At 41.6% G+C, this 12,603-nt stretch overlaps 2 protein-coding genes across 2 annotated transcripts; both read right to left on the reverse strand.

Moving 5' to 3' along the window:
• Positions 1-116: 116 nt before the first annotated feature.
• On the reverse strand, positions 117-5,801 carry cox7a2l (cytochrome c oxidase subunit 7A2 like). Its single transcript, XM_020108812.2, has 3 exons — positions 5,635-5,801; positions 1,271-1,405; positions 117-494 (listed from the first exon to the last, which is right to left on the reverse strand). Exons 1-3 carry the CDS (start codon positions 5,704-5,706, stop codon positions 354-356), a joined length of 348 nt encoding a protein of 115 aa, XP_019964371.1. The 5' UTR covers positions 5,707-5,801; the 3' UTR covers positions 117-353.
• Positions 5,802-7,650: 1,849 nt separating this feature from the next.
• kcng3 (potassium voltage-gated channel, subfamily G, member 3) lies at positions 7,651-12,176 on the reverse strand. The gene is made up of 2 exons (XM_020112777.2): positions 11,344-12,176; positions 7,651-9,903 (listed from the first exon to the last, which is right to left on the reverse strand). The coding sequence occupies exons 1-2, from the start codon at positions 11,967-11,969 to the stop codon at positions 9,258-9,260; spliced, it is 1,272 nt and encodes a 423-aa protein (XP_019968336.1). The 5' UTR covers positions 11,970-12,176; the 3' UTR covers positions 7,651-9,257.
• Between the last annotated feature and the right edge of the window lie 427 nt (positions 12,177-12,603).

The following is a 12,603-nucleotide window of genomic DNA, read 5'->3' on the forward strand; positions in this document are numbered from 1 at the left end:
TACATGACCCGTGCATGTGTCGCTTGATTGGCAATAATGACACCTCTGCTACAGTCATTGCTATTTCAGTACTTCATACAGATGGTATAAAGTTAAAGACAAACAAAAAGACATGCTTCAGAACATCTTTCACTTTTATTTCCCCATAAAATGTATTAACTTAGACTTTTTTTTTTTTTTACAAAGAAGACAGACATTATTATCGTTAGCACTGGTGTGGCTTTTAAAAGTGATAAATTCTCATCTAAAAGTCCCAAGAGGTGGCATGACGAGGTCAGATGGAAAGTCCGGTCGGTGGATCATAGCAGAGGCTCGTTGGGAGATGTCACACAACGATCCGGGGTTTGAGTTGGTCATTTATTTGAGGGCTGGGAGGCCATGTAAAGAGCCACCAGACAGTACAGAGCTCCTCCTACGGTGAGAGCCATGGTGGTGCGGTACAGCAGCCTGTCAGGAAGTCCGCGCTTCAGATGAATGGGAACACTTTCTTGCGACTGGGAGACGAGCAGGGCAGCAGACGGGAAAGCAGGGGAGGATTGAGGGAGAAAAGAAAATGGAGAATAAATTAATGAAGTTGTTAAGAGACAGAGTACAGAACAGAGTCTACTACATGTTTTCAGATAGGCATCAACATTTTTTTACAGCTTAGTTACACCCAGTTTCAGACCAAGACCTGATGGTTTTAGACCTTCTGCAGACACAATATTTTCGAATTTATTTTTAAAATGCTGGTGACGACAGACATAACTACAAATGAAAATTATTTTTTTATCTTTTCGGCAAGAGAATGCACATGCTTGACGATCCAGTCAAGACACAGGACCACCAACAAATGATTTATGTCCCGAGATGCTGTCTGGAAAAACTGAAATATGGAATTAATTAGTTTTCTCTGGTGTGTATTGTGGAAGCTCTGACTTCTTCCTTTACTATAAATACTTTTAAAAAAGTTATAAAACTGCAGCAGTCAATACACTGATTTCAATTTGTCTGAGTGATCGCTCTGCCCAACTTCTGAATCTCTTATTATTTCCCTCGGTGCCTGTTGTGTGATGAATAGAGAGGAGAGGGAAGCAGACGGCCATTAAAGACAGGGTGAAATGAATATCATTCATTGCCTAATGCTGATGAGTTTTCATGGCTTTGAATCATAAAGTTAAACCCCAAACACACCCTACCCCTTCTAGGGACTTTTTTAAATTAACAAAAACTGATTCACTGTGAATCTTGTGCATGTCTCAGCTTTTTTCTGGTCTGTGTATTTCATTACCTGGAATAACCTCTGGAACTCATGAACCTTGCTGGCTCCCAAGTACTCAACCGTGGACCCGGCCTCTGATACCACCTTGGTGGGTGTGGCGAATATCATGGTTGGGGACTCCGCTGGCACACCTGGTTTAAGCCCCTGCACAAAAAATGCATAATCATGGTTATATAGATTTATGAAATTGTCTTCAAATGTCTTGTTTTTCCCAAGTAGCTGTCATAGTATATCAATAATGTTTGTTATCGCTAATGGAAAAAAGATAGAAACAATGATGAGAATATATTTTTCTGTCGTTCAACTAATAGTCTCAGTTCTGACTAAAGTTATAGTCTGCATCCTTCGGAGGCTACATTTGAAGGTTTACTGCATCACAGCAGCGTCACTAGGCTGTCCCATTTCTGAGGCTAATTCAATTGCATCCTATTATCGCCGAGCAAAGGCTCTAAAATTTCTTCCCAGGATTCATTGTGCTTTGGTGATAAACAGATTTTCTAAAGAGATAAAGGCACCGGCAGATGACAAGACCAAAACATCCAATTATAAGACTTTAAAATGCAAATATCAGGCTTCATCTCAATCCAACAGCTAACAGTACACATGTTGAAAAACCATTGGAAATTAATACGCTCTCTTCGTGTCCAACTGCAGCTCTGTTGCTAGGCGACAGTGGTAAAGGCAGGAAAAACTGCTGAGGCAAATCACGGAAATTCTTCATTGACCAGACCAACTCATTTCGTTTCGGGCTGTACAGTCTACTGTGAGCCTCCATTTGAGGACGTGGTCTCTGAATGGGACTTTAGACTTATTTTCTCAAGCTTGATAGAGTTTACTGCCTCCATGCTTCCATTTAAGAATAAGAAGGCCCCCTAGCCAGCAAAGCAGTGAAAGTCAAGACCTTTATGGATGTCACATCAAGTTGATTGCAATTGGGAATGCCAAGCACTTTTCAGTGTTTCAAATATTTTTGTTCAATACCCAAATAACTGTGAGGTCCCGAGCATGTTATCCCAAGAGACAAGACAAGACATCCCAAGAGACATGCCAATGAGACCTCACATCTGTAGAAGTGTCAAACTTGTGGAACTCTGTGGAAGGTATCGGAAATGTAGATGCTAACGTTCTCATAATAATCAAAAGGATTTTTTTTTTTATTGTCTTTATATTGATCTGCTGTGCATTGGCTAAATCTTAAAGCCCATTTAGTGTCTGTAGGAAAGGTCTCAAATCTGCTGCATAAGTACAAGTGATTACACAAGCACTTGGTTGAGCTCGTCATTAAAATTATGTCTCTGTGAGACAATTCAAGTGCCCATTTAGATTATCAAGTAGCACTTCAACACAGCATCATGCGAACGTAGCTAGATCTTTCTTACACATTTCATACCTGTAGATTTTAAGACAAAATCTTGCATTGAGGAAAGGAAAAAAGCACGAGAAAACGACTCTGCAACATCAGCTGCATTCAAACAAGTGTTCCTTAATTCTACCAAATAAAAGTAATGCTACGTTATCTTCACTTTTCTCCCTCAATTTTAAAGGTGACAATACCCTACACAATGCAGAGTAGCAGAAAACCAGCAGTGGATCCTTGGTGAGAGAAAAGTGGAGGAAAGTTTAAGTAAAAGACAGAATCATGCAGCCCTAATTACTTTTCAGCCGCTGTGATATAGACATGTTCCTTAGCTATTTATCTGCACGATTGTCGTGAATTATAATTTAATAACATACTGCTTTTCTACTATTCAGACAGTAAATACTGAGAGTATTTTCGGGGGTACACCGTGGTCTTAATTAAGTAGAAGTGTGACACCTTCATATTCTTGGGCTTGGAGTAAGCCTCTCACCCACCAATCATTTTTAAAATTGCTAGGAGACCCATTATGCTTGTTAGACTGTGTGGAGGAAGCTCCTGTGGGAGGAGGGAAATTAAATCTGACATTTGAAAACACAGAAGCACTGGCAGCAGATTATTTTTATATGCCATTTCAGAAAGGACTGAACTAAAAGTGCACCATTTTAAATTTGTGGCTGGTCAAGGAGGGCTAAAGTGCAGTTAGATTTAAGACAGCTATGAAATCTCACCACTCAGTTTATAATGCTTGGATATCCATCACTGGGCATCAATCTACCTGTGTTTATTTATTTATTTATTGGGGGGAGGGGGGTTGTGAATCTATTTAACATCTTAAGTTAAGGTCAGATTTAACAACCACGACACCTAATAACAGGATGGCTTAATATGAATATTATTACAGCTCTGAACTGCAGAATCCTGATTATCAAAGGGGTGTTACAATTATTAAAGTGAGACTTAAACTGTGATACAAACGCCACCAATCCATGGTGAAATGTAACAAAGTCATTTTTCAATTTCAGTTACCTCTATAATTTCTGTAAGGACAGTTCTTCAGAGTATTTTGTAAATATTACACGTTTTTTTCTGCCTGCATGTGCCATGTAAGTGTTTTACTCAAATTGTCAACAAGAGAACAGATCTCGGGTTAAAGTAGGGCTAGTTTATTTATATAGTAAGCCTTAATCACCTAAAATGGATAAGTTTGAAAACTTTACGGAGACAGAGCTAAAATGCTTGTGTTGATGGACATAATTTTAGCTTAAACATGAAAATGTCGATGTAGCCTGAGTCTACAGACTCACAATATCTGTGAGGAGCTCAAAGGATGGCTCAGAGTGAAAACTTTACAGAGCATTGTAAACAATATAGATCAATAAACACATAACTTGTCGTGGCTGCATACAATTGGAAAATATTTTTCCAATGATGAGCTGCAAAGGGGTTGCATTTAAGTGCATCACATTATCTATCTCACCCCGTTGCTGTGTTATTATCAACTGATCAGAGACTATATGAGTTGACTCATATGGCACCTGATCTATTTTTAACCAGGTTTCCACACCTTCAGGAGCAATATATAGCAGGTTAACAAAGAACACTGCTTCGTGTAACCCAACTGTCTTGATCTGATGATAGTTTTCAGTATAAATAAAACAAATTTTGAACTGAACTGTGAAATTATTTACTGTAGTATAGTTCAATCTCAACAGCAAGTTTGCTCTCGTTTGTGTGTAAAACCTTAATCTGAAAAGTAAATCAAGTTGTTAAATAAATGTAGGGGAGTAAAAGACAGTTTTCCATCACTGTGGAGAAAAAAATATAAAGAGTTGCTGAGTGATATGGCCATCATGGCTAATCAAGACAAAACTAAATGTAGCATCAAAGTCAAAATGGATAATTATCATGATAAATGTCTTATTATCATTTTGTGATTGTTGCTCCTGGGGGAGGGTTGTGGTTTTAAAATCAATCTCTTGACAAACAGCAAAACATTTTCAAATCTAAGGTTTATTACTTTTGTGTTAAATCTCCTTACTGTGCTTGTACAATCGATATGCAATATATCAATACACTGAAATGTTGTTATATATGAAAATAACACTGTGATGATTGTTGTTATTGGTTTATCACCCAGCACTAGTAGATTAAAAAGCATGAGCTGCAACAATTGATCTATTTATTTAACCGTCTTGGACTTGGAAGAGATGGGATGGATGTTATTAATTAACTACACTTAATGAGAAAATAACCAGAATAAAGACAGAGAAACAGGTGTTGGTTGCAGCTGTATAAATACACGGCACCTCTAGGTTGAACTGGCCGATAAACTCATTCGACAATTTGATGAGTTTCAATTGTCTTCCTACAAAACAGAAGGGCTTGAAGGCGGCTTGAACCACTGCCATAAAATAACAAGCAGCGTAAAGAACAGGAGAGAGATAATAAAGGTCACATCTGGCTGAAGCTCTGACAGGCCATTGAATTTCGAAAATTGGCTGTTAGGTCACAAAAAGGCCACATTCACATGTAGGAAGTCATCTCTCAGGATAAAGGTTAAATAAAGGCTTTCTGTTGAGGCAGTGATGGAGGATGGGGAGTTTACAATCTTACATGGAAAGAAAGGACGAGACAAGAAAAGGCCACAGCCTCCATCTTTGTGGTTTTTCATAAGTAATAAAACGCTACATTGCTTCATAAAATCTACAGGTGACTTTATATGGCACACTCACAGAACAAAATGGCTGAATTAATTAAAATGAAGTTGAGAGGAAGTTAACTCACAGTACCATGTAATATGCTACAGAACAATGTAAATACCCATTACTTTTTCACCACATGTGGTTGTCAAGATGCTAAATTATCAATTTAACTTCTTTTGAAGGACCTTGAAATGTCTTCAAGTTCATTTTAAAGCCTGGTGGGAACTCGAAGGAAAATAATCCAACACGGTGATATGAAGGTCATCGCTTTGCGGTTACCGGCTCGTTCAGTCTCGTCTTCCCGGTCTTACCTGGGGGCTGTAGGCGGCCGTGGGAGGGGATCCCGTCAGTTTCTGGGTGAAACCGCTGAACTTGTAGTACATTTTACTGCTGAAGGACGTGAAGATCTTTCGTCCGCGGGTTCGATGTTACAAGAGCTCCAGTGAAAGGGTCTTCCTGCTGCAGCCGTCGACGGAAAATGACGTAGTACATGAGGTGGCCGTCCCCTTGCCCGTTCAAAATTCATGTGGTGGACAGTTGAATCATGGATAAACCCTCACCCCTATAGATAAACCCTCACCCATATAGATAAACCCTCACCCCTATAGATAAACTCTCACCCATATAGATAAACCCTCACCCCATAGACAAACCCTCACCCCTATAGATAAACCGTCACCTCTATAGTTAAACACTCACCCCTATAGATAAACCCTCACCTCTATAGATATACACTCACCCCTATAGATATACACTCACCCCATAGATAAACCCTCACCCCTATAGATATACACTCACCCCTATAGATAAACCGTCACACCATAGACAAACCCTCACCCCTATAGATAAACCGTCACCTCTATAGTTAAACACTCACCCCTATAGATAAACCCTCACCTCTATAGATATACACTCACCCCTATAGATATACACTCACCCCATAGATAAACCCTCACCCCTATAGATATACACTCACCCCTATAGATAAACCGTCACACCATAGATAAACCCACAGATTTACCTTAATCATCTCTGACTCTTTTATCCACAGTCTTGAACGGATGGAAGAATAAACTAAAGACATTTGGGGAAAAAACAACTATGACACACAAACATGTCCTGGAGCTTTTTAAATGGCTGGACTTGTTTATAGGGATTGAATAAGGGCCCTCAGGTTACCTGTTTGTAACTTTTATTTGACTTTTGCTCTACTGTTGTTAGTGTTTCCTGTTCCCCTAATACTGTATGAACACCACTGTTAACTTTGTTACGTGATATATGTGTTCAGGTTTGTATTTGCAACCAGTGTTCTCTATAAATAAATAAAATAAAACCATGGGTGCAAACAAAACTAAAGTGTTCCGTCAACAGCCACAGTTTCCATGTAGATAGAAAACACAGTTGAATGTATAGTAGGGAGTGGAGGAAAGAAACTGTAGAAGAAGAAATAGTAGAAGACGACGACGACGATGTAGAAGCAGAAGACAGCTAAGGTTTACAAAAATAAGAAATGGATAGTTTAGATAAAGTGAATCAATGTAAGTAAATGGCGTTTATACGAAATCCAAAGCTGCTGGTTTCTACAATGAGCTGAAAGGAACGAGGAAGTATATGTGTCTGCAGAGCCGTGATAGTCAACCATAGAAGACAAGAAGACAGAGACAAGAACATTGACGTTTGTGTTTTGTTTGTTGATGTATTAGTTTCGTAATTGAAGTTTTACTCGCGACCCAGCGTCGTCTAACGTGTCAACCGGAAACTACGTAGACGAGTCCACACAGAGAACTGAGTTGATATGTGAATACCTGGTCTCCGTGGGAGCAGAGCACAATCACATGTAAGTTACTGTAATACACGTGTGAAGAGGAGGAGGCCTGTCAGGTGAAATCATGAAGCACTTATCAAGCATTTACATTCACAGGTGCAGGATGGTCACAGGGTTTTTACGTAGAGCACAAATTACTTGAGTTTTTCCCGCGTATGGGACGCGGCCGATGACGTGAGCGAAAAGGAATTTAACCAGAATAGATAGATCAATAGATTCAAGATTCAAGGGTTTGTTGTCATATGCACAACAATTATATTTAGCAGTTGCTGGCAATGCAATGCTTGAGTCCCAGGCTCCCCTAGAATATATAAAATAACAATACACCTAAAGTATTCAAATAAAATATAATAAATATACACCTAAAAAAGTAGTGCAAATATTTTAAGGTGCAGAGAAGACAAATTATAGTAGATAGGGGGAGTTTAAAAGTCTTATGGCCTGGGGGTTGAAACCGTCTCTGCCCAGATGCAATATTACAAGACTTTAAGACGCTTAAATATTACAATTTTTATAGTAATATTTTATTTGAAATAGGCGATTACACATTTAGAGACATTTCACACTGAGTCATTTTATTATAAAACCTCATACATTGATCACTTTAATTAAAGTTACATAACCTACTGATGAAAAAGTTTTGATTGATTTGTTTTAATCTAGCTTGGCCAAAATCCACTGGGCTATTAACTATGCCACAGCTGGGTAATAAAATATTGATCATCTTTCATTTTTTTGACTGCAATATTATTAAAAAATACATTCACTACACAACAAGGATACTGAGATATGTACTGTTCAAAATACATTGTAAACTTATACAAGGTTCTTGTGGAAATAACAAATGTAAACATGGAATTGAATCAATAGACTCACACTGACTTAGTGTGTGTGCATGTGTGCGTGCATGCATGTGTATGTCCATGTGGAGGATGGTTGATGGCATCATGGTGAAAAGGAGAGGAGCTTCAGAGAGAGACTGTTGTGTGGGAGAGGTGTTGACTTGTTTGTTTGGATCATGTGTCTCTTCAACAAATCATATCATCTTGGCAAACCAAGGCCATTGCAAACATGTCTGAATCGCAAACGTCAAAACCATTGTTTGTGACAGCCTATACTTTTCTTTTTTCCACGCTCCTCTCTTTCTTTCTCCTTTTTTAAAATTTTAGAAATGTGAGTTTTTCCCAATAATCGCAGGAGAAATATGCTGCAGCCAGCGGGGTTGCATGATGTGGCCAATCTGTGTGCACACAAATCACCCACCATTATGATTGACACGCTGGAGGATGAGGTTGCCTTGGAGACACAGAAATACTAAATGCCTTACATTCACTCATAATTGAGAAGCAACACACGGGCTCTTCAGCGTGTGCTCGGGCCCGCTCCACATTCTGTCATCTCTGTCATTTTTGTCCCATGATCCTTATCGTGCATTTCACGCTCCATCTGCCCTGTGATATCTGTCACCCCTGAATTTGTCTGCCACCTTGTAGTGCTTGCTGACCTGTCTCCATATTTAATTATCCATGGCTTAAGCTACTCCTACACCCTAAGCCCTCTGTATATCCCTTCCCCGTCCCCACTTTGCTCTCACTTGTTTGCTCTTTAACAGTATTTCCCAGGTTTAGCAGAATGCATCTAGGTCGCACATCAATCCTGTGTAACATGTACCATCTGGGTGCTAAGCTAAAACAAAAGTGAAAGGCTGATGGGCAGACAAACACACACACACATTGCATGCATACACAGGGCCCTCTGTGCAGCACAAAGCAGCAGCCGTCTCTGCGAATGCTGTAACCATGGGAATACAGTGTAAACAGCAGACACTGTCAAAACTGGACTGACCTTGCCTCTGTGCGTTCAATAAATAATTATTTGTGTATTCTTATTCAGCTGTTCAAACTGTATTGTTAATAAGGGGCACAGAGCTTTCTGGTTGAAGGTGATGACTGGAGATCATCAACAAAACATGCAGGAGCTAGACAAGCCAAATAAAATCACATGTGACTGGAGCAGGGACCAGAGTTTATCAATATTTCATGATGGGATCAGCAGTCTTTGTCGAGTTTCCTTCTGATAAAGGCAGAGCTGTGGATGTTTGGCAAAAAATTATCGCAGCATTTCCACTGACAGGCTTCGTGCATATCTGGCAGATCGAAGTTTGAGTTCATGGTAGCACTGTACAAAACTGTGGTAGATGAACGTGATGGGCAGCGCCAGGAGTACGATACCACTGACGACGCACATTCCCCCAAGCACCCGTCCTCCAACTGTCACAGGGTACACGTCCCCGTACCCCACCGTCGTCATAGAGATGATAACCCACCAGGCAGCAGCTGGGATGCTCTCGTAGTCAGGATTCCGCATGCCCAAGTCCAAGCCGTGCTCCAGCAGCTGAGCCAGGGCGCTGTATATCGCCATGGCAACGAAAACAAACACCATCAGCATGACCATCTCTCGGTAGCAGCGCCTGAGTGTCAGCCCCAGTGTCTGCAGGCCCAGGAAGTGTCTGGCCAGCTTCATGAGCCAAAACACTCGCATCATCCTCAGAACCCGCAGTATCACCCCAGCAACCCCAAGCCCAGCACCAGGCATCCCTGCTCGTGCCATTGCCATGGTGACATAGTAGGGGCTGATCGCAATCACATCGATGAGGTTCAGTGGCCGGCGGAGAAAGTCCCACTTGTCCTTGGCTACAAGAAAACGCACTATGCATTCCGCTGTAAACCAGCCAATACACACGGCCTCCACTATCCTACAGGGGAGAGAGCAGAAGAGAAAAATGGGTAAACAGGAAATGGCAGAGGCGCTACTAAGAGATATGGATGATATGACACACTGTTTGACAAACAATAAATATGAGGAAGAAGGAAGAAACGCAGGGGTCACATAAATTATGGTAACAAGGGACGATATCAGATGCAATTCAGGGATGACTTAAGTAAACAAGGCCAAGAGGACAAACACACAGTAAGGAAGGAGATGAAATTGCCCGGAGACTGCACAGAGGGAGAAATCATAAACCCTCATGCAGAGAGTGTGACACAAACAAGCACACGAATACCCCATTGATTAGGGCAATCAGAGGGAATTAGAGTGAGATGCTGTGTGTATTTAAGCAGCCAGGCCTAGCAAACACCACACAGCCATCGATGAGGATAACTCCATCAGAGCATTTAGACCAAAACCAAATTATTCAGCGACTGAGAGAATTGCATCATCTACTGGCATGAAACTACATAGAAATCATTTTGACCCCTGAGCACAAACTGCACTTTTAGTCGATTACCTAACCACTGTAATGGATCCAAAACTCAAAACTATGTACACCCTGAGTGAACATAACCCAGCCTTATATAGAGAGAGGCCACCTCAGGCAGAACAGCGGCTGAGAACAGGCCAAAATCATGTGGAAACAGAGGTGCATAAAAAAAGCTGAAATAAGTATCCAAACACTGACTTAGATAGAAGGTGACTACTGTAAGTGGCTTGATGCCTTTTTTGTTTGCTTACTTTAATATTCCCTCCACCTGTCCTATCTCTCTCATTATCCACTAGAATATTATGAATCTGGCATTTATCTGACATGTTTGTCTTCCTTGTTTCCTGTGCATTGTAATCTAAAGTGATTTTGCGGTGGAGGGTGGGGAGACTCTGAAATAAGAGTAAAGCAGGGCTTTCTGTTTAGTTATTAACACTGGACTTTTGTAGATAATATGGATCTGTAATTGATTTGCTTCTTTGGGAACTTGTCTGACATGTGAGGATCCCCCAGTCTCCCACTTGTCATCAGGCTGTATTGATTTAAGAAGCATCTGTTCACTAACCACAAGGACACATTTGCTGCATCTAACTAATGCATGTTTACTAAATACACTGCATGAAGTAGTTGATGGCTTTGCTGTGTATGAAAACGACCACATCATAGTACGATTCAAAAAGCAAACGCCTCCATGCATGTGCCAATCATCTGGGAAATAAATAAAGAGAGAGCGAGTTTGACCGCTGCCTTAATGCATGCAGGCGGTGGCATGAGATTCTCAAGTAATTCTGAGTGTGTTCATTTATATATAAGGTATTTTATCATGGTGGGCACGCATCTTTGACATGATTTAACCGCTTTACGCACCAGTCTCACTTCACTCAGGGTCCCATATCCTGCTCTAAACTTAACTGACTCTTGACTAACGCCTACCTGTGCTCATCCACAGTGTTCCTCTTGGCTGTATCCCAGTCCGGCAGGGTGCTGGCACACAGCATGATCATAGAAACAATCACAAAGATCACGGACACCGAAGCCAACAGCTGCGCCGCAAGCGACGAGTTGGGCTCCTCGAAAGCCATGCGCATCTTCTCCAGCCACCGAGCGCGACCCGTGAGCGCCGGCCGCTGCACCGACTCGCCCGGGCTCTGCGACTCGTCCCCGGACACTCCGATGTCCTCCTCGGACAGAGTGTCCAGTCCGATCTCGGACATCCTGTCGTCCAGGCGCTTCTGGCAGCAGGAGTCCAGGTGCGCGCTCTCCAGCCCCCAGTAGAGCATCTCCGTGTAGAAGGAGAGCTCACACACTCCAGGGACGAAGCGGAGTTTGCCGGATCGCACGTAAAGCATAATGAACACGAAAGCTTGAGCGTGGCGGTCGAAGAAGAACTCATTTCGGTCCCGGTCGTAGTCGTCGCACAGCTCCAACACCTCTTTCTCAGTTGCGCATGCATGCAGGCGACTGACGCGCCGGAGAGGGAAATCCTTGATCACCTCACGGGTGAAGGCGTAGCGGGTTCCCCCTACGTTGAGCACGCAGATACTCTTCCCAAACTTCATCTCGTCAATGTGTCACCTTAACTAAAAGTCCTCTTCACAGTCCACCCCCCTTCCAAAGAAGAGTTTGGAGGGCAGAAGGGGTCACAGTCTCCCATGTCCCCCCAGGGCGGGCGTGGTTGGCACGGAGTGGAGGTGGCCCTGCATGCGCGCAGCTCCGTGGCTGATGAACTATTCCCTCCGTCCCTCACTCTCCTCTCCTCTGAATGTGCAGCCTGTGGAGGAGTCTCTCTCTCCAACCCAGTCAGTCAGGGCGAGCCAATCCCAGCAGTGATGTCACATGTGCGCGCACGGAACAGGATAAAGTAACTACAGGAAACTGGAAGTTGAACCGTGCATTTATATACATATTCCCTTCAACAAATAAGAACCAACTCCATAACACTAATAACACTCTACAGATTTTTGTTGATGGTTGTTGTATAAACCTCAATGCCAGGAATCTAATTATATTTGATACATTTAAATTATATATGAATGCAAAAAAAATGTTCTATCTGTGCAATATGTGCAACAATCTTACATTGTATATATCTAGTTTATATTGTACTTTTTATGTATTTATTACCTTTAAAGAGAGTGTATTTCACTATTCCCTCTTAGCTGCTGTAACATAGTAAATTTTACCCCATAGTGT

The sequence above is a fragment of the Paralichthys olivaceus genome, chromosome 21 (assembly GCF_024713975.1).
Source record: "Paralichthys olivaceus isolate ysfri-2021 chromosome 21, ASM2471397v2, whole genome shotgun sequence".
Classification (NCBI taxonomy): domain Eukaryota; kingdom Metazoa; phylum Chordata; class Actinopteri; order Pleuronectiformes; family Paralichthyidae; genus Paralichthys; species Paralichthys olivaceus.